Source organism: Electrophorus electricus, chromosome 18, assembly GCF_013358815.1.
Source record: "Electrophorus electricus isolate fEleEle1 chromosome 18, fEleEle1.pri, whole genome shotgun sequence".
NCBI classification, from domain to species: Eukaryota; Metazoa; Chordata; class Actinopteri; order Gymnotiformes; family Gymnotidae; genus Electrophorus; species Electrophorus electricus.
This window is the reverse complement of record NC_049552.1, coordinates 11232866-11251365: the sequence shown is the minus strand read 5'-3', so window position 1 is coordinate 11251365 and position 18500 is coordinate 11232866. Positions and strand designations below refer to the sequence as shown.

Sequence of the window (18500 nt, the reverse complement as noted above, 5' to 3'; positions counted from 1 at the left end):
AAATAAAAATTCCTTTTATTTTCAGATAATAGACAGAGTACCGACATGTACCCTGAGTTTCCATATACATTTTATCTTTGTACACAGATACTTGTCTTGTCGCGTCATGCCTGCTCTAACACACCTGTTTTAAACACAAGGTCTTTGTGGTTAGCTCATGTGCTAGGGTCAATGTGTACTGGAAGCAGGGAAGCATACTAACTAGCATTATCTAAGTTTAGCGGCTGATCTCGTCTTCAGCCTGCTGGAAAGACCGTACAAAGAAGGAGACATTTGTGTGTGTTTGTCGATGGCAGCTGCCTAACCATACACCAGCGTGCTTGTCTGACTCACTCCCTTTGGTGTTGACGCACGTTCGGGTTCTTGGCAGCCAGCGAGTGATGCACATTCAATCATGGCCTGGGTGTCAGGTGGTAGTTCTTAAAATAGCAACAGTATTTTAAAACCAACCATCTGAGTGCGAACTCCTTTACTGCAACTCGCTTTACTCAACTACACCATTGCATCACTCCCGATCCACATTACTGGAAGTGACAGACTTTGACATCACCACCTTTGGTGATTGCTAACAGAGATGTGTATAAAGAGGGTCTCACAAAGGACAACACAGCTACTTAGTCCTGAGGCACGGCTTATAGTCTTGTGAAACCATTAAGGTTATCTTTTTCAGGAATAGAGGAATGGGTCAGTGTAATCCCAAAACATCTGCTGGTGCGCAAGCAGTTTGTACATACGATGGATCATCTAGCAAACCTCAAGAAAAATGCGAGAAATTAAGCCAGCCACTTACACCTCCTTGCAGCATTCAGTTCGCAGGAAACAGGATGCGTAGCATTTCACAGGGGAAGACACTTTCGGGCATCTCTGTGAACAAAAGAGAGCGCCGGATGCACATGAGCGGCAGGAGAAGGAGTGACGACGGTCATGGACTCATTTTTGTTGAAGACCTGATGGGTGGAGTTTGGGTGAAACCTGTGGTAAACACCGGGAAAACGTGAGAATGAACCATCTGCTCTTGGTATCGTGTTGTTCACAGTGGTGGTGCTACCGGCCTTCAGAGCAGCCAAACTACCGGCTCTCTACACAAGAAGACCATTTACGAGAGGAAACAAGAATTGATGGTTGAATGAGTTTTAAGGATGAACAAACTTCTGTGAGACAGTGGGAAAACATCTACATCATTTACTTGGATTTCAATTTGTTGTAATTATTTTTTGAGAAATGTGCCCAATTTGCATTTCTGTATAAGAAAATTCTACTGTCTAAATGCCAGGACAGTTTTTCTTTCTTTCTTCTTTTGAAATCATGAGAACAGAATATTTAAGAAAGTAGGGAATGTGTCCATTATTTAGTACAACCAAATCTGTGTCACACACAAAAATACTGTGATGACATCAGTGACAACAGATGAATGGTTCCTGAAATTTACAAATGCCAAAGATGCCACAATATCTAAAGGACATTTGAATAGTTGCTGACAGCTAAACAGGTGTAATTAGAAATGTGGCAGAAGGTTTTTGTTTTGTTTGTTTTTTTCTTGCTTGAGTACTCAAATATTGAGTGTTATAATACATGAAGAATGTTCAGTTTCATTTTTAAAATGATATATGGTTGAGTTTAATGCTTAGATATGTGATTAGATTATTTGATGCATTAGAACACTAAACGCAGTGGATAATTATGCACCATGTTTCATTTGGGAGTTGCTCTCATACTTTGACCCAAATACCTTATCAGAGAGTTCGTAGTGGGTGAGGACATAATAAATCAGCCAGTAACGACAGACATACTAGGTAAATACTGAACAGAAGAAAAGAGTTTAGATCTCAGTTAAATCACGCAGTGAGTATTTGGGGCATAGACAATGGGTCTGAAAGGGTCCAGAATGCCAGAGGCACGTGTTCTCCTGCTGGGTCTCGATGGTGCTGGTAAATCTACTGTCCTTTTCAAACTCAAATACAATGAAAGTTGCCAGACAGTTCCCACAATCGGCTTCAATGTAGAAATGATTGACGCAAAGCAGAACAAGAGGAAAATTGTGCTGACCATGTGGGACGTAGGCGGGCAGAAGAAAATGCGAGTCCACTGGAGGGACTTTTACCAAGACACGGCCGGGCTCTTGTTCGTTGTGGATTGTTCCGACAGGTGCCGTTTGGATGAGGCCAAACGTGAGCTTGAGCATGCCCTCAGGAATGAGCAGCTCAGGGGACTCCCACTTGTCATCTTCGCCAACAAACAAGATGTTGAGGGAGCTGTAACAGCCACTGAGATCACGGAGAGGTTCATCCTACGGAAGACCTGCAGTGACAGGGACTGGTTTGTTCAGCCATGTTCTGCTGTCAGTGGGGCAGGGCTCCTGGATGGGTTCATAAGAATGGTGCACCTGGTAAAGACGAGCTCCGATGACAACATTAAAGAAACAGTGAAGTATTTAAGATCAAAATCCATGAGGTCAGTGAGGAAATAACATGGTTATGATTACAGTAATGGAACAGATTGGCAAGGGATCTTATGTTTTACTGGAGCTCTTAAACCTAAAGTGTGCTCATTCATAAAGATGAATGACATTCAATTTTGTACACTTCTTATAATGTTTGTGATTAAATTGCAAGAATCTGAGATATTTCATTGCCAACTATTGTGCTGAGCAACATGTTCTATTCAGACCAAGTAGAGACTATTTAAAATATCCCTTTCTAGAATAATAACTTCCACCTAGAGTGAGTCATTTACATCATGTGAGCAATGAATGACCCATATTGCATACCCACAAAAAAGCAATGCACTGGGTACTTTGGAATGACTAATACCCTTTTTCCTGAGGCCCATACAGAACTGGCCTGTTGTGATATTATAAAGAACACCATGCTCCCATTCTCTGTATGGCAAAATAAATTTGTGTAGTGAGCTGAACTAACTGCAGATTTTGTACAAAGAGAAATGCATAACTTCATCTAAATTTGATAAATTCTCAGAAATAAGACAAAAAGAACAAATGAAAATGAGCAGCTTTTAATTTGCATTTCTGTTAAAGATAGCTGGGTAAATAAAAGAAACACCCTTCAAACATTCTCAGGCAACTGTGAATTAGAAGCCATGTCTAGACTTGGTCCCTCTTGGTCAAACAGTGGATTGTTTCAGGTCTCTGCCATCTTTTAGGGCTACTTGAACTGTTGGTGAAAATATTGGCTCCCCTCCAAGTATACATCACAATGGACTTAAAACAAAAGAGGATCCTGGTTATCTGACTGAATATCATATCCAGTGTTAGCTGGTTTTGATTACAACATTACCATAAGTGAGTGATATAAAGCACACAAGGAAATGAAAAAATGGTCTCATTTGAAGTGACCAATCTTGATCAATGACTTGTACCTACTAAATTAGTTACAGGGGCATTTATGAAGTGTACATTGCTTTTCCTCTCAAAATACACATACTACCTCTCAAGGTTAAGGTAACTGATTCTTTTGGATAATTCATATTATCACATGCATAAGAATGCAACTTGCTCTCCCAGACCAAGCCGATCAACTCGTTGACCTCAGTTAGCTTTAGAAAGAGAACACTTACAAAATTATTCCTTTAGGAAGATAAACCGACTCCACCTATTTGAGAGATACATAGCAGACAATAAATAGGATCTCCATTCTACTACATTGTGAACGTGGTGAGGTTCACAGAACTCCTTATTCAAGGCCACTGTCCTTTTGAAGGAGCACATCAATGAATTTTTGGAGAGCAGCTTCTCCTGGTAGACTCAAGTTTGAGATCATCTGAACAACTTTCAGATCTGACTGGACTCACTATGATGAGGTGTAGAACATCAGGGTGGTTAATGTTGGGCTTTATGCCAACTGGCTCAGCAGAGGTTGAAGAAACACCCATTGACTGAACAGCACTTTCCTTGTTTAGTATCTCAAAAAGGGGATCCAAAATGGAGTTTTCAGACCCTGAAATGAGAAATAAGCCTTCAGTTTTAGCTTGATGGTGGAGAGAATTTAATAATGTTAGGATATGCTGAAGCTAAATGGCAAGCTTACTCTCAGCCAAAGGTAGTGGCCAAGAGAAGAGTAAAGAATTATTTTAACTACAGGAAAGATGGCAGAATATTATTAATCATTCACATCAACTTTTTTCTGCAATTATTTCTTATTGGATATGTATGTGTGAATAAAGCTTTACAATTTCCCAGTAAACTTTTAAAACCTTTAAAATTTAAAATGGCAAATAAATACCCAAGGATGGGTCATTACACACAAGTATATTAGAACAAAATGTAATTACTGCTGTCCTTATTCTGCAAGTCACAAAACAAGCTGGTACAAGGATGATGACAGAATAGAATTGGCTTGGCCTGTTGAGGTTTTTTTTGCCATTTAATTAGTCATAATGTTACTTTAAAATAAACATGGTAGCGTTGCAGAAGTACCTTGTACAAGTTTAGATCTGTTGTAGAAGAGGTCTTTCAATATGATATTTAAATTCTGCTCAACAATTTTCCATTCCATCTTCTCAATCACTGGACTCACTGTTGTACCAAGTACTGGGAGTTGATCATGGACAGGTTGATTACCAAATTGTTTTATGTATACTGGTCCAGTGGATACAGCAAACGAGAAGCCTGTTGACCAAGAGGATCCAAAGTGATCTTTCCCCACCCTAAATATAAAAGTATGCTTTAGTTCCTTAGTATAACTTTTCATTTTACTAAAAACAGTAGGATTCTGAACAATCAAAGTCAAATTCAATGCAATTTTGATAAGAAATATACATGAATATACATGAATAGCTGTATACTCTTGCTGAATCTGGTAACTGGATACATATAGATATGACCACACGTTTTATATAGTAGTCTAGAGAATTAAAATCATCTTTTCGGACATTAATAATCTGCACTTTTCATGGAACTGGATACTAATAACTTAAGGGCACCAATTGTCAACAAAATCAAAATGCCATAAATGCCAGAGAGCATTCTGTTCAGTCATTCTACACCAGAACTGTGGACAACAATTATTCAATGGGCAAGAGTTCCATTATGTTAAAACTAACAAAACTACCCCACAATTTCATATTTCAAACATCACTAAAAGGTCTATTTACATACCAAATGACCAACACAAATTAGACTAGGAGGAAAAAAACAAGTAGTTTAGAATGACTGTGTAATTAGATGGTGTAATTAGAATGATGGTGTAATTACCCTACCCTTTTAGCAAGCAACAAAATAAGTTGTTCTAAATGAACTTCTATGTAGACGAAGCTGAGTTATGTTATAGAATTTGGCCCTTGGCAGACTGCTCAAACTCTGCTGAACTGAAGATAACTACCACTCATCAATAAAAGAGCATACTCGATTCTGAAAGTCAGATGCATATGTAACAGGTATGGCTTTTAGATGACAAACAATCTATATATCTGTCCAGGGATTGAACACAGCAGTATTACAAATGGCAAGAATGAAGGCGGTGATGATAAACCATCCCAACTGCTCCCTCACCCACATATGCATAAAAATATGAAGCAATTCAGAAGGGGCCCAAGAAACAAAAGGATGCAGAGCAAGTTGTGTGCATCTCCATGAAAGACGAAGGTTTTGAGGCACATTTGCAGTTTGTTCCCCTGCACCCTGGGCAGGAAACGGGATTTGGAAGCTGAATATACACCTGAAAATACATTTAATTTGGACATTATCATAATCATGCCAGGAGATGGTCACATGTTCAGTTAGATTCAAATAAATATACATGGTGAGGCAAGTAACATATACACATCCATGATGATCTACAAAGATGTGCTTGAGATCATCAACTGCAGATGGGGTCGCAACACAGCTACCCACAAACACTGTCAGTGCCACGTGATTGGCCAAATTGACAGATGCTTCTATGTGAATGGTATCTCCTAACAAGTAGATATAAGAGCTTCTTTTATACTGCCAGTCATCATAAAGCAAAGGACATCATGGTAAAGATATAGCTTTTCATAAGGCAGTTTGTTGAAATACCAGTAACATAGAGGCAAAATGAATGGTGTAATTAGATGAGTTTGACCCAGTTCAGGAGATTAACTGAAATTTAACTTTAAAATGGAGATAAACTGTCAAATGATAAGTATAAATTTGAATTTACATTTGTGAAGTGACTGTTTATAAAAGAAGTTAGCCTGAATGTTGCTATACATTTCACTTCTCATGGTTTATTTTACAAAGAAAATAAAAGGTTGAACCACAACACCAGTCATCAGTGTAAATCAAAGTCCATATCTGCTGCTGATGCAGTGGAGACAAAGGGAACCCAGGTAGGTACCACTGCAGAGATATTTACATTGTACTTCCTAAGGAGAAATAGAAGGGCTCATGCAAGTTAAATAAAACAAACCAATTTCCACTTGTCAAAGCCCAAGATTATATCTGGTTAATAAAATTACCTTATGTACTGGCAGTTAATGGGAATGGCTGCATTCTCCCAAATGACTATGCCATCAGAGGATGGGACAGGCGAGTAGAAGAGGACATTTGTATAATCTAGAGTTTGATCCGTTACCTGGTAGGAATGTAAGATAACATTAAGGTGTAAGGTCAAAGCCCCATCCGTACCTCGAGTACTTTGAACCATAAGTACAGCTTGGCTCAAAATACCGTGCTTCAGGTCTCATGGAAGACAAGTATCGAGACAATTTTCTGTCCTGGCTCCAAGATGGTGGAATGAACTTCCACTTGCTGTTTGGACAGCAGAGTCCCTTGCAGTCTTCAAATGCAGACTGAAGACCAATCTATTCATGGAATATTTAAAGGACAACTGACCCTGCTCCTATATTGACTAACTAAATTAGTACTTATTGTAGGATATTTCTTATTACACTGATGTTGTCTAACAAACTCTAGTACTTATTATTTATTACACTTAGCATTGTTTAAGAGACCTTGTGTATTTTGTACTTCTAGGCATCAGCAGTGATCCCTGTATTTCTACAGTATTCTTGATCAATGATATATTGGACTCTAACCTACTGCACTGGTTAGGATGTACTCTATGAGCAAATGACAAAGCACTTTTGTAAGTTGCTCTGGATAAGAGCATCTGCTAAATGCCATAAATGTAACTGAAATATGTAGTTGTATCCTCTTTCTTAGGAGTTAAAGATAACAAGAACACTAAAAAACTGAGGCAGATTGTAGTACAAAGTTACATAAACCCTGTAGCCAATGGGAAGTGCACTAACAGAGACCTTGGCTCCGCAATCCACCAACTTGCCAATTATCTTGTACCCATTTGCCCAGACACTACAGCCCTGCAACATGGTCCTGAGGCTTAATTACAATTTCTATTACGTCTTCATGGCAACTTACAAAAATTGTCAGGGTGTCTACATTATTTTCCTGATTCTGATAAACTGGATTTAAAGTTTAATTTTGACCATTGCTGAGATTTTAAAGAATTGTCATTTTCTTCTGTAATTTGGTGGAAAACATGCAAAAGGCCATAATGATTTCATAAGGGCAGCAATGCACCTTAATGACTTAACAGACTTCATCTTTATACAGCCTGTGATATCACAAACAATATACTCCTCCCTCCCTAAATGAGCAAAGTCCCACTGCAGTATTTAAAGCACATTTCACTTGGCTCCAACTACTAGATCTATTTGTGTGCCATTGCCTTTTATTGAAATGGTCATTCATTGCCTCACCTGCCACCAACTTGTCCTAGATTTACATTTACATGGTACATGCAGTTTAAAACCTGCTGAGGTGAGGAAGAGTTGGCATTTCTATATCCTTAAGACTATCTATTAAACATGATTGCACTCATGCATTTTGCTGGAAAAACAAGAAAGTTCACAATATACTAAATAGGAACATTTGTGGCAACATGTACTCCTTTTAAAATAAGGCTTTATATAATCTTGTTCAACTAAAAGGCCTTTTAAGCATTCATGAGACACTTGAACATAGTGAAGGAACACATCAGCTACTCCCCCTCCCATCAAGAATGCATTCTCCTCAGATACCCTTTCCATCACTTTAGGTATGCACATTTACACTTCGATGCAAAACGAGGGAACATTAGTGATAATTTAAAATTACATAAACTTTGGGTTTGTGTGAGATGAGAATCAGCACTTTCATTTTCTTGAATCTTCCATTGACTACTACATAACACGGCTATTCAATTACATACAGTAGACGTATATAGTACAGTTTGCTATATTAAAAAGATTACTCAAGTAAACTTGGGGGGGGGGGGGGGAAACAAAGCAGTAATGTATATAAATCAGTGGTTTATTTGTTACAAAAACGCTAGGGCTAACAGGATAGAAACAAGCATTATTTATAAAAAAAAAAAAAAAAAAAAAAAAATCCACACCAAGGCACAATAAATTATTGAGTTCCACTGTTGTGCCACATGAAATACAAAAGTGTTTTGCCCACCAAGCTAGAACAATACTAAACACTTAAGGCAGGCTTGTTAGAGGTCTTAATAAATCTATGAACACTGGACCGTCCAAACCAGATTTATGACAATATGCATAAAAACAAGGTTATTCTACTTTTGTTTATGCATATTTGACATCATATGCACCTGAACTGAGGAATCCAGTGGGAGGACTCCGTATTGGTTTTAACATCAGTGTTAATGAGGTAAGGTTACTGGTTTTCTAGTCAAACAGCTTTGTATTGTCGCTGGTTAATTTACAGGTTATGGCAGTGGTTCATTTTTCCCCCAGCAGAAAGGTCACAGGAACGGGCAAGGGACTGAAAAAGAAGACGTATTTAGCCAAGCTTTTTACTTAGTATAAATCAAATCAGTGATGCTTTCTTTTGGTGCAAGTCTTACCAATTGCGGGGATCCACTGTAGGGTTTCACACAAACGAGCAAAGCTTTTGTGTCCTGAATGGGTTTGTGCTCGAAGACACTCCAGTCAGCAAAGGGTCTTGAAGTGCGTTCTGCATGCAGAACTGCTGAAGTTCTGCTGCCGCTTGAGAGACCTGAAATATATGAAAACTTTTATAGTACAGTTCTAGCATCGGCAGCGGAAACTAGTTAGCTCCCCGTTCCTCATGCTTGTTGAATTAGTTAGCTAGCGCTAGCGACCCAAAAAGCACAAACTAGCTACTCCCTGCGATATAACATTAGGAATCCGTAGCTAGCTACATAAAGTATTACTTCTACATTTTAATGCGTTTGTACGATTTCAGTGGGCGGTTTGTCAGTAACGTTAACTATGTTCTTCTGAGAATGGTAATTTAACATAGCTTCCAAGCATTGCTAGCTACGTTTCTGGGTCGATTAAAATTGCTCAGGTCAGCTACTTTTACTAAATATAGCATCATTTATCCAAGCAAATTAATGTTATGCTCTGCCGCTCACAAGACTGCACAAAACTATTAGTTAGCTAGCTAACGTTAACAGATATGAACTAAACTCCTGCTGGCTAGGTAGCTGAACAACTGGCCCACGCCCTTATTCAAACAACTAGCTACATAAGATAGCTAATTTAGCATCAAACCACGTAACAAGAGGCTCACCTTAACTCTGTTGATATTTGCCTCAAAGCGCAGCTGCTGTACAATTTTCTTCATTGCAACGATGTTAGACGATCCTGACATTATGAAAAAGCCTAAACAGCACAAAAAGCTCAAATAAACGCCTAAGTAAAATGGTTTCCGTTCAATATAAAATTTCGCTTCGGCTGCTGCTACTACGGGAAGCGAGGGGTGGAGTCAAATGATCACGAGTGTTTACTCGACAGCTAATTAGCTGTGTCCCTTATGCCTGTTGGCGAACACCAAAGTTAACGAAATATGGGTACACATTTCTAAATTCCTATTTAGTTCCTAAATTAAATCCAAATTCCTATTTAGGATTACTTTTACATGGGGTGGGGTAACGAAATATTCCCACAAAACATTATTTCCTTATTGCATGAAATTAAGCATTATCTAGGCCTATATATGGTTATTATGAACCAGGAGATTTGGATTTGGTCTAAAAAAAACCTCATTAGCTTGTCTGTAATCTGTAATAGACGTCTTCTATGCAAAATATTGATAAAAAGCCTACAAAGCAGTTTCTTTGGTTTCAAAATGAGCAGGCTACAAACATTTAGTAGCCTAGAATTTACTTAACGCTACAACTGTTATTCCACTGAGAAGGTCATTGACAAGTAAATGATTCCTCGAAAACACATTTTTCAAATTATATGATGCAATGCTTACATTTACGGTATTTAGCAGACGCTTTTATCCTTACTTACTTATACTTACAGCTGTGACTAATTATAATTGAGGGTTAAGGGCCTTTCTCAGGGGCCAGTAGCGGTATCTTGGCAATGGTAGAGTTTAACGTCTTAACTGCTGAGTTGCCCTTGCTAATTTTGGTTCGGATGGGCACCGTAATGTAAAAATCCCCCCGCCTCCCCCCCAAACAACTAATCCCGTCCACATAGAATTTAAGTTTGGATATGTAACAACTGCAATCGTGCGGCACGTTTCACCGTGATATATATATATATATATATATATATATATATATATATATATATATATATATATATATATATGAGCCTATACTTTTTGGCCCATTCACCCAAGCAACTCAAGCTTCTGATTGCGTTAAGACAGTTTTAAAGAAATAGCCCATGTCTATAATAAACACTTACCTCAAGGTAGCTAAACGTACCCCCCCCCAAGACATTTGTTCTCTTGTTTGGGTTATTTCATTATTAATGTCAAAATTGGTTGCGTCGGCCAGCTACGGTATGTTTGCTATGTTTCACGTCATCTTTAGATGTTGATGTTAGACTATGTAAACTTTATGAAAATTGAAGTCTGCTCCAGACTCGGACTGCTATGGCAACACGATGATCCAATACCATTTTAACATAGTGGAAGTGACTGTGTTAAGATTGGGTGACACAACCCTGGTATAAGATTGGAGAACTTTTCCAAACAGTTCACATTAAAAAAACGCTGGCATTTAATTTAAAGTTTTAGCAGATTAAGCACTAAGATAAAAGTCGATTAATTCCTGTTGAAGGTTCGACATTCCCAGCCTGTTTTTATTAGAATCTTAATAGGCTTAATACGAAAAGATGTTTTACTATCCTAATGTACTTAATCACAGAACTGGATGTTTCGCTACAATATGGTAAGTTTTCTTTGAGCTCATTATCAAGAGTAATGTAAACCAAGAGTAAGAGTAAATCAGCTACTGGGTGGAACACAAAAAATGTTATAAATGTTATACATTTATTTTCAAAAACTATTTTCAAAAACTATTCAACTATGTATGCACGATTGCTTTGTAAAACAGCGTATCTATAGCCTTTTAGCATCCGTGTAGGCATAACAATTCTTTTTGAATCGCTGAAGAATGGTGCAGACAAATCAGGCTGCCCGGTGTTTTCTCAGCATCGTGAACAACGCAGATTACTGAGCAGAGTCCCCCGCTTCACATAGATTCTGTTACACAAGGTCAGAGAAAGCATCTTGGCCCAAATGATACATTCTCCCATAAGCGTAACCTATGTGGAGCCACTCTATCCGTCTAGCTAGATCGATACGCTTTAAAATAATATGATGCATTAAAACAGACTGGTAGAGGCAATGATGCTTTGTAGACAGACAGAGCGAATTAGTACACCTGAAAATAGCTGTATGGAGTTCACTATACTGGATGTATTCTGTATTTTATTCAGGCTTGCGGCTACAAAAGGCAGAAAGATTACCCGGAGAGATCTCCTTAGGGTTAACGTTCAGCGCACTTGGTAAGCGCGGATTCGTATTTTCCAGCGATGCGATTCAGTACAATTCAATAATCTACATATATATCAGTCAAATGTTTTGTGGGCCCTTAATATGAACAATGGTTTGCTAATGTTGTTGAAATATCAGTCACATGTTAGAATGTAATGCCTGCCAAAAAATAAATTTAAGTGTTTTTTTTAGTTTTAGTTTTTTAGTCATTTTAGTCTACTAATGAACTGTCTTCGCCAAATATAAAAAATGTCAATTCGAACAGACCAGAGTGATGCTGTATCCCGCTCTTACATTGTGTCGTGTCTTTTCGTCCCAGCCATGACATCGTGGACTATGTGTTGGTGCGAGTTGCGCCTCTCGCTCCGGGGTTGCCACGCCCTCGCTTTTCACTCTACCTATCCTCGCAGCTGCAGTACGGCGTCGTGCTCATCTTCCACAGGCAGTGCCAGCTTCTCTTGGGTGGGTAAGGCTGCGAAATGAATCCCGTAACGTGCACAGGGTGCTGAGGACGACAATAACTGGTTTTAATTTAAAAGTGCCTCTTTAGCACTGCCTGTTACCGTTACACGAAAAAAGAAAAAATGACTCATAAGTCTTTCTTATGTGTTTCACACAATTATCATTATTATAAAAATACTAATATATAATTATGAGTCACAATTATGAGATTAAAAACAAAAAGAAGTAGCATTTAATGAATCTTATTATTAGGATTTAAATATCTGATTTGTTTCCATATGGTGGAAACATGCTTCCATATTGAACTTAATTTGTTTAACCAGCTTGTTCACAGTTCTTCATTCCCAGCTGCAGAGGTCCATAGAACTGCAACATTCATTGTATTCCTTAATTCAAGACCAGCACTAGTCAAGAACAAAATTGAACTAGAATACTCTTTTAGCTTTAGCCCTTTAATAGCCTACTTTTTGTTCTGGGAAAATGTTTTATTATAAATGCAGTCTTAAATTATTTTTTGTTTCATACTTGACAAGTTCAGTTCTATGTATTCTACAATAAAACATCTTTGGCATTTAGTTGGACTTATATTGGACAAATATTGCTATTAATCATTGGCTTCTTTTTGTAATGTTTTGTTGTTGTTTTTTTTGTTTGTTTTTTTAATGAATGTATCCCAGAGGAGATCCAGGGGGCCATTGACAAAATGAACCGCTACCGCAAGCAGGTCCAGATCGACATGCTGCCAGATGAGATCAGGTCAGAGATTATATTGGCTGTGTTTCAGCCGAGTGTCTTTTGATCCTCAGAACGTCTTTTGAGGACACCCACTTATTTTCATGTCCAAAAATCTGGAATAATGACAATGGTATCAATATATAGGAGGCTGACCTCATTCTTCTTTCTTTTTGCTTCTTTCTTCTCTCTCTCTCTCTCTCTCTCTCCCCCTGTCCCTTCCTTCTTCCATTTCTGGAGAAATGACAGCAGGCTAAATTTGTAACTCTCAGTATGGGCATCATGGAATTAAATTCCATGCTTTGTGAAGCAGGGGGGAGAAAGAGTTCAAATACAGGAGAAATACCTTAAGAAATTATTCATTTGTCTCAGGCAAAGTCACCTGGTTCCAGAGGCCCTTGACATTCTGCATGAGTCAGAGAGAGCTAGTGATCCTTTCTTTGGAACAATGGAGTTTGTCCTTCCCAGTCCAACTGACCTGATTCGGGTAATTGTTAGTACACTGGCAACAATGGAGTGGCTTCAACAGCTACCACCTGCCTTCTGCTGGATAAACGTGGTGTTACATCTTAAATTTCTGCTGCTTGAAATTGAACATTCACAATCTTTGGGGAAGACAAAGGTAGTATGTGTGGTGATTGTAATATTTGCCCTCAATACTCTAAAGCTACAATTGACTTATATTCATGAAATCAAATTTATAATGCAATTAATTAGTTAATATTTTAAATATTGGTAGGTGCTATGAATTATTGGAACTTTGCACATGAACTTGTGTGAGATGCCTTTGTTTCAATACTGGTTGTTGATTGTGAATAAGTCATGTACCCACTGGTAGTGCTTCCTGTGTTCCCTTGATTGGCAGCTGGCTCAGAAAATGGAAGCATTTCCACCAGCGCGTCCACCTTCTGTAAGAGATGTGAGCCCACCTTCAGATGGTGAGCAAGGGCATGAAACTGCACCTGATACTAACACACACCTGTCTGCCATGTTAAAACTTGGTCAGGTTAATGACTGGGCATTGTAGCATTATTCAGTGTGAACACTTTCATATGAAAGCTCAGATGGGGCCAGAGGGTCAAAGAGTGGCAGAGAGATCAGAATAACTACAAACAGTAGTAAAGCAATAAAGCAGGGACAAGGATGTCCATTGTGGGCTTAAGCAGTTCTGCCTTCCTGCAGGTATCACTGCTAGTCAGGAATCCATCACTTTGACGGAAAGGGAACCCGTTGTTATGCCGGAGCCGGAGGTATCAATGTTGATCGTTACCCTTGTCACATGGGGGCAGGCCTTAGTTACGGCTCCAGCCAGCTTCGGCTGTCTCTCACTCTCTCCCACATTTTTATGGGCTGTTCTGGTCAGTTTGAAGGGGAGGAGCTGCAGGAGCTTGACATGATTGACATGCTACTGGAGCAACCAGATCACTTCCCTGAGGGTAAGGACAACTCCCCCATTTTGAGAGTGGTCTTCCAAAGTTTTATTGCCAGCTAGCGCTGGGGACGTAGAGTTGCCCACGATATGTTAGGTTTTTGTCCTTTTTACATCCTCGTCTGTAAAAAGAAAGCCTGTTTTACAGGTGATGAGGAACAAGAGCGCCAAGTGGAAGAAGAGCGGCAGCGAGCGAGAGAGCGTGAAAAAGAGAGGGAAATTGAAAAAGAAAGGGAGCGGGAGAAGGAGAGAGAAAGGGAAGTAGCCATTGAGCGAGAGCAGGAGAGAGCAGTGGCAGAAATCGAAGGAACAAGGGAGCTGACAGGATCTACCATCTCCATGGAGCTGTATGTCAGAAAGGGCCTTCCAGAGAGCGAAAGCTGCGATTTCAATTTTCTTTAGTTGTCTACCAAGAACCTGTCAGGTGTACTTTGGGTGCAAGGAACAATAACTCTTCCCTCTCCCAGGGCTCAAGTCACCGAAGTGTCCGGTAGAGATGCTTTGCTTGCGCCTGATGAGGACCTGGGGCTGCCTGTGGAGATGCCAGAGCTGGATGAGAGAGAGAGGACCCCGGGTCCTGAGCCCTTACCCCTTCCACCTATCCCACCCAGCCCAGAAGAAGAGAGGCAGAAGAGGCGGAGAGAGAGTCCCCTGCCAGAGGTTTGGAAACTAGAAGTTCTGTCCAACTTTAAAAGGTGGCAATGTGACAGTCTCTTGTCACTGAGCCTCTACACTGTTCTCTCTCTCTCTTAGCTTGTCCCATCCAGTCCTGAGGCTCCTCTAGAGCGTCGGAGGAGGAGGAGACGGCAACTGGTCTTCATTGATAAAGACACACAGATATCCCAGGAAGCACTGCAGGCACAGTTAAATGACACAAGAACTGAAACCAAGTCTTTGGTAGGATGTGCACTCTTTTCTCTCTCTCACCCTCTCTTGCTTTATCATGCTGTAGGAGAGTAGACACTCGGCAGAGTGACATATCTATATAGCCTCCAAAATAAGACCACTGCAATGAAATCGGAGTCTCTAAGAACATGTTAAATATTGGAGTGTCCAGTGCGCGCGCGCACACACACACACACACACACACACACACACCCCACACACACACAGAGTCATGCCGTTCCTGACTAATCACTACATTAATTATAGTTTTTGTTTTTGTTCTTGCCCCTAAGACACTTCATCAAACGCTACCCCTTTGCTATCTCTTTCACAGGAGGACATTTTGATCAAAGTGCCTTCTCAAGAGAGCAACATTGCTGCAACACTTCTCAGTACCTCATGCATGCGTGAGTGACTCTTTAGACCTCTGTCCTGTCAAGCAAAGTGAACTGTCAAACACAGCACAACTAATCCAAGTTGCTAGTTTCAATAAAGCTCCAATACTTCATGCTCTGGGCCCTCATTCCACCTGAGTTCATGTGCTATGTAAACCAACTTGCAGTCTTTTACAACATTTGGCAGATGTTGTTATCCAGACCAATTTAGCAAAGTATGTGTATTCCCATAGAAATGAAACCCAATCTGAACCCTTCTGGTGCATTGATTCTCCCGAATCTGCATCTCAGGACACATCAGTAAAGTTGCTTTCTCTGTCCTTCCCTCCTACCCCAGGCCTTCCTCCTGACATCCTGGAGCTGTGGAAGCAGAATGCCGTCATCCACCCTCTCCGCCCCCTTCGACCTCTGCCGGAGGCCATCCCGGAGAGGGAGAGGGAAAGAGAGAAGGTGGACGAGGGAGAACCTGAGGAAGAGCTCGTTTTCAAAGAGGTCAGAGGTCACGCCCGTGGCAGGCACTTTCAGGGTCAAATAATAATGATATAACAACAAATATAAGTCAATCAATTATAATAGGTCTTAAGATCTTTCAGTTTATAAATCTTTATAAGTCAGTTTATCACCCTATTCTTATGTCTCATTGATATGATAGTCATAAAAGTCATAATATTTTGATATTGTGAATCAGTGAAGTATATTCATTCATTCATTTATTTCATGGTTTGTTTGTTGGTTTGTTGGTTGGGATCTTGCTTGTACACTTATTGCTCCTTAACTGTGCAGACACCAAGAGAGATGGTGGAGTCAGGCATCTCCCAGTATGATACTCCAGGTCAGATATTAACAGTGCTCCTAATCTGTGAATAATCCCTCATATTGTAGGAGGTGACAGTATGTAGGCATTCAACTGAAGCAGAGACCACAAAAGATTTAAATTGACATTTTGTTCCTATTTATTCTATACAAAGTTTCGCGTTTAAATAGAAGAGCTTCTGCATTCCACTCCTATTCCAGTGTCATCTCTGGGGATATTGGAGACCACGGATCGAGACACGTTGCCCCTGGAGACTTCAGAGACCCAACGGTGAGAGTCAACCAAGAAACAAAGAACTGGAAAAAATATTCCGTTGTCCGTTTCCCCCTTTGCTGGCTGAGCATGGTGCAGCCCGACCACAGACGGGGTCGTCACACCTTTGCACTCATTGCCCATAGGAATTCTCAGCTCTGTGTGTATTTTTGCATGGGTAGATCTCCAGTTCCCATACCCACCTACGGATTGGAGGACATTCCAGAAGAGAGGGTTCCAGAATTGGGGGCTGTTACTGTGGATATTGAGGATACGCTGGGGTACCGTGAATTGAACACATACTAACATAAGAAATAATGTCAAAATCCTTTTGCATCTGAGCATGACCATGTTATGCACTGTGGGTCTAGTGCAGTCTTGGTCCTGCAGTATCCCTGTGCTGTACAGTTTAGTACTTGTCTCTTACATGTCATACAGTTTAGAAACTGTGGCTTAATGAATAACTTAACAGACAGATTAGAATATAACTTTACGTATGAGCACAGTATGTTCTAACAGAAGATGACCTGTCATTCTGAACAGCTCTCTAAAGTCACTCTTCTGTTGAAGGCGTCTGCTGCTCATGGGTGAGCAGGAGGTCACGTTCCACTCTCTGCTGCCCTCTGTGGTGAGCCGCAGGATTGTCGCCCAGGCCTTTTGGAACCTGTTGGGTAAAAAGATCCTCTGGAATGCACCAACACACACACTGTCAAATGGAAATTTGTAATGGCATTTAAGGTGTACAGAAACTTCATAAAATGCTGACAATGTTTGCTGTATTTTATTCAGCTATTTAAAAAGCTAAATATGGTTAATGGTCTTGTTACATTAACAGAGCAAATTGACAAGAACCAGGTGACTGTGCGCCAGGACAAGCCATATGGTGACATCTTTATCTCACAGATTCAGCATCCTCCACCAATTGAAAGACAGCTGGAATGACTTTTTTTCAGATATGTCAGATCCAATGCAATTATTGCTATTATTGTTGGTTCAAACCTTTGTTTGTTAGTGTCTATGAAGAATTGTATCAGCATTATATATGCTGTTAACTGGAGCTGTGTTTTTGACTGATAATAAAGTCTGGACTGAAGCTTCATATTCTGCATCACTTTTTAAATCAAGAAGGCATTTTATATTCATGAAAATGTGTTGGCCTAGAATATTTATTTATTAAAATCAAGCTCTGCTTAGTGTTACATTATCTTATCAAGTTCAAATGTTTGTTTGTTTTTTACATTTACTGAATCCACTAAATATTGTCATTGTTTTAATGATTTACTATGAGTATTTTGTTTGTCCCATGTTGTGATGATTGATGATTTGAACACTTTGCATTGTTTTTGATATTTTACAATTTTACAGTATAATTTTTGTATGAGTCATATATGGTGTTCCTGACATTTAACTTATTAGCTTTAGAATACTGGAGCTTTGTTGAATATTATTTGAATTGAACATCACACTTAGCTGTTATCTACTATTTGTTATTGACCTATTTGATGTGGGTTTTTTTGATAAAATTAATGAGTTACTCTTTCATATTGCAAGTTTTACTAAAGAGTTTGAAATAAATGAATCTGAAAATTTGATGTCAAATTAAGATTATTTTTGTTTTACGCGTTTATTCAGATTGTGATAAAAAATAGATGGTTGCCTTTTATTTAATTACATTTTAGAATTCTTTAAAAGAATTGGAATTCTTTAATCTTATGTACTATTTTGCTGAGGTTGATTGTGGGCTGAAATAAACCTTTTGATTAT

At 39.4% G+C, this 18500-nt stretch overlaps 3 protein-coding genes across 3 annotated transcripts; 2 read left to right on the top strand and 1 right to left on the bottom strand.

Annotated features, from left to right (window-relative positions):
• The first annotated feature begins 113 nt into the window (after positions 1–113).
• arl14 (ADP-ribosylation factor-like 14) lies at positions 114–3949 on the top strand. Its single transcript, XM_026998335.2, has one exon. It carries the CDS (start codon positions 1865–1867, stop codon positions 2465–2467), a length of 603 nt encoding a protein of 200 aa, XP_026854136.1. The 5' UTR covers positions 114–1864; the 3' UTR covers positions 2468–3949.
• Positions 3950–7648: 3699 nt separating this feature from the next.
• Positions 7649–9738, bottom strand: gng5 (guanine nucleotide binding protein (G protein), gamma 5). Its single transcript, XM_026998329.2, has 3 exons — positions 9539–9738; positions 8847–8998; positions 7649–8764 (listed from the first exon to the last, which is right to left on the bottom strand). Exons 1-2 carry the CDS (start codon positions 9617–9619, stop codon positions 8873–8875), a joined length of 207 nt encoding a protein of 68 aa, XP_026854130.1. The 5' UTR covers positions 9620–9738; the 3' UTR covers positions 7649–8764; positions 8847–8872.
• Positions 9739–11270: 1532 nt separating this feature from the next.
• Positions 11271–18386, top strand: LOC113570073 (meiotic recombination protein REC8 homolog). The gene is made up of 18 exons (XM_026998271.2): positions 11271–11778; positions 12087–12229; positions 12907–12985; positions 13334–13666; positions 13782–13785; positions 13827–13899; positions 14144–14211; positions 14325–14397; positions 14539–14737; positions 14858–15050; positions 15144–15287; positions 15610–15682; positions 16008–16162; positions 16454–16502; positions 16685–16754; positions 16919–17017; positions 17307–17407; positions 17572–18386. Exons 1-18 carry the CDS (start codon positions 11618–11620, stop codon positions 17676–17678), a joined length of 2124 nt encoding a protein of 707 aa, XP_026854072.2. The 5' UTR covers positions 11271–11617; the 3' UTR covers positions 17679–18386.
• Positions 18387–18500: the final 114 nt, after the last annotated feature.

What these genes read in the sequence shown, in the direction of transcription:
- arl14 (XM_026998335.2), top strand. Translation starts at nt 1,865, where the DNA reads ATGGGTCTGAAAGGGTCCAGAATGCCAGAGGCACGTGTTCTCCTGCTG.
- gng5 (XM_026998329.2), bottom strand. Translation starts at nt 9,619, where the DNA reads ATGTCAGGATCGTCTAACATCGTTGCAATGAAGAAAATTGTACAGCAG. An exon ending in CAAATATCAACAGAGTTAAG is followed by an intron (nt 8,999 to 9,538) that starts GTGAGCCTCTTG and finishes CATATATTTCAG; the next exon opens with GTCTCTCAAGCGGCAGCAGA.
- LOC113570073 (XM_026998271.2), top strand. Translation starts at nt 11,618, where the DNA reads ATGATGCTTTGTAGACAGACAGAGCGAATTAGTACACCTGAAAATAGC. An exon ending in CTCCCAGTATGATACTCCAG is followed by an intron (nt 16,503 to 16,684) that starts GTCAGATATTAA and finishes CTCCTATTCCAG; the next exon opens with TGTCATCTCTGGGGATATTG. An exon ending in GGCCTTTTGGAACCTGTTGG is followed by an intron (nt 17,408 to 17,571) that starts GTAAAAAGATCC and finishes TTACATTAACAG; the next exon opens with AGCAAATTGACAAGAACCAG.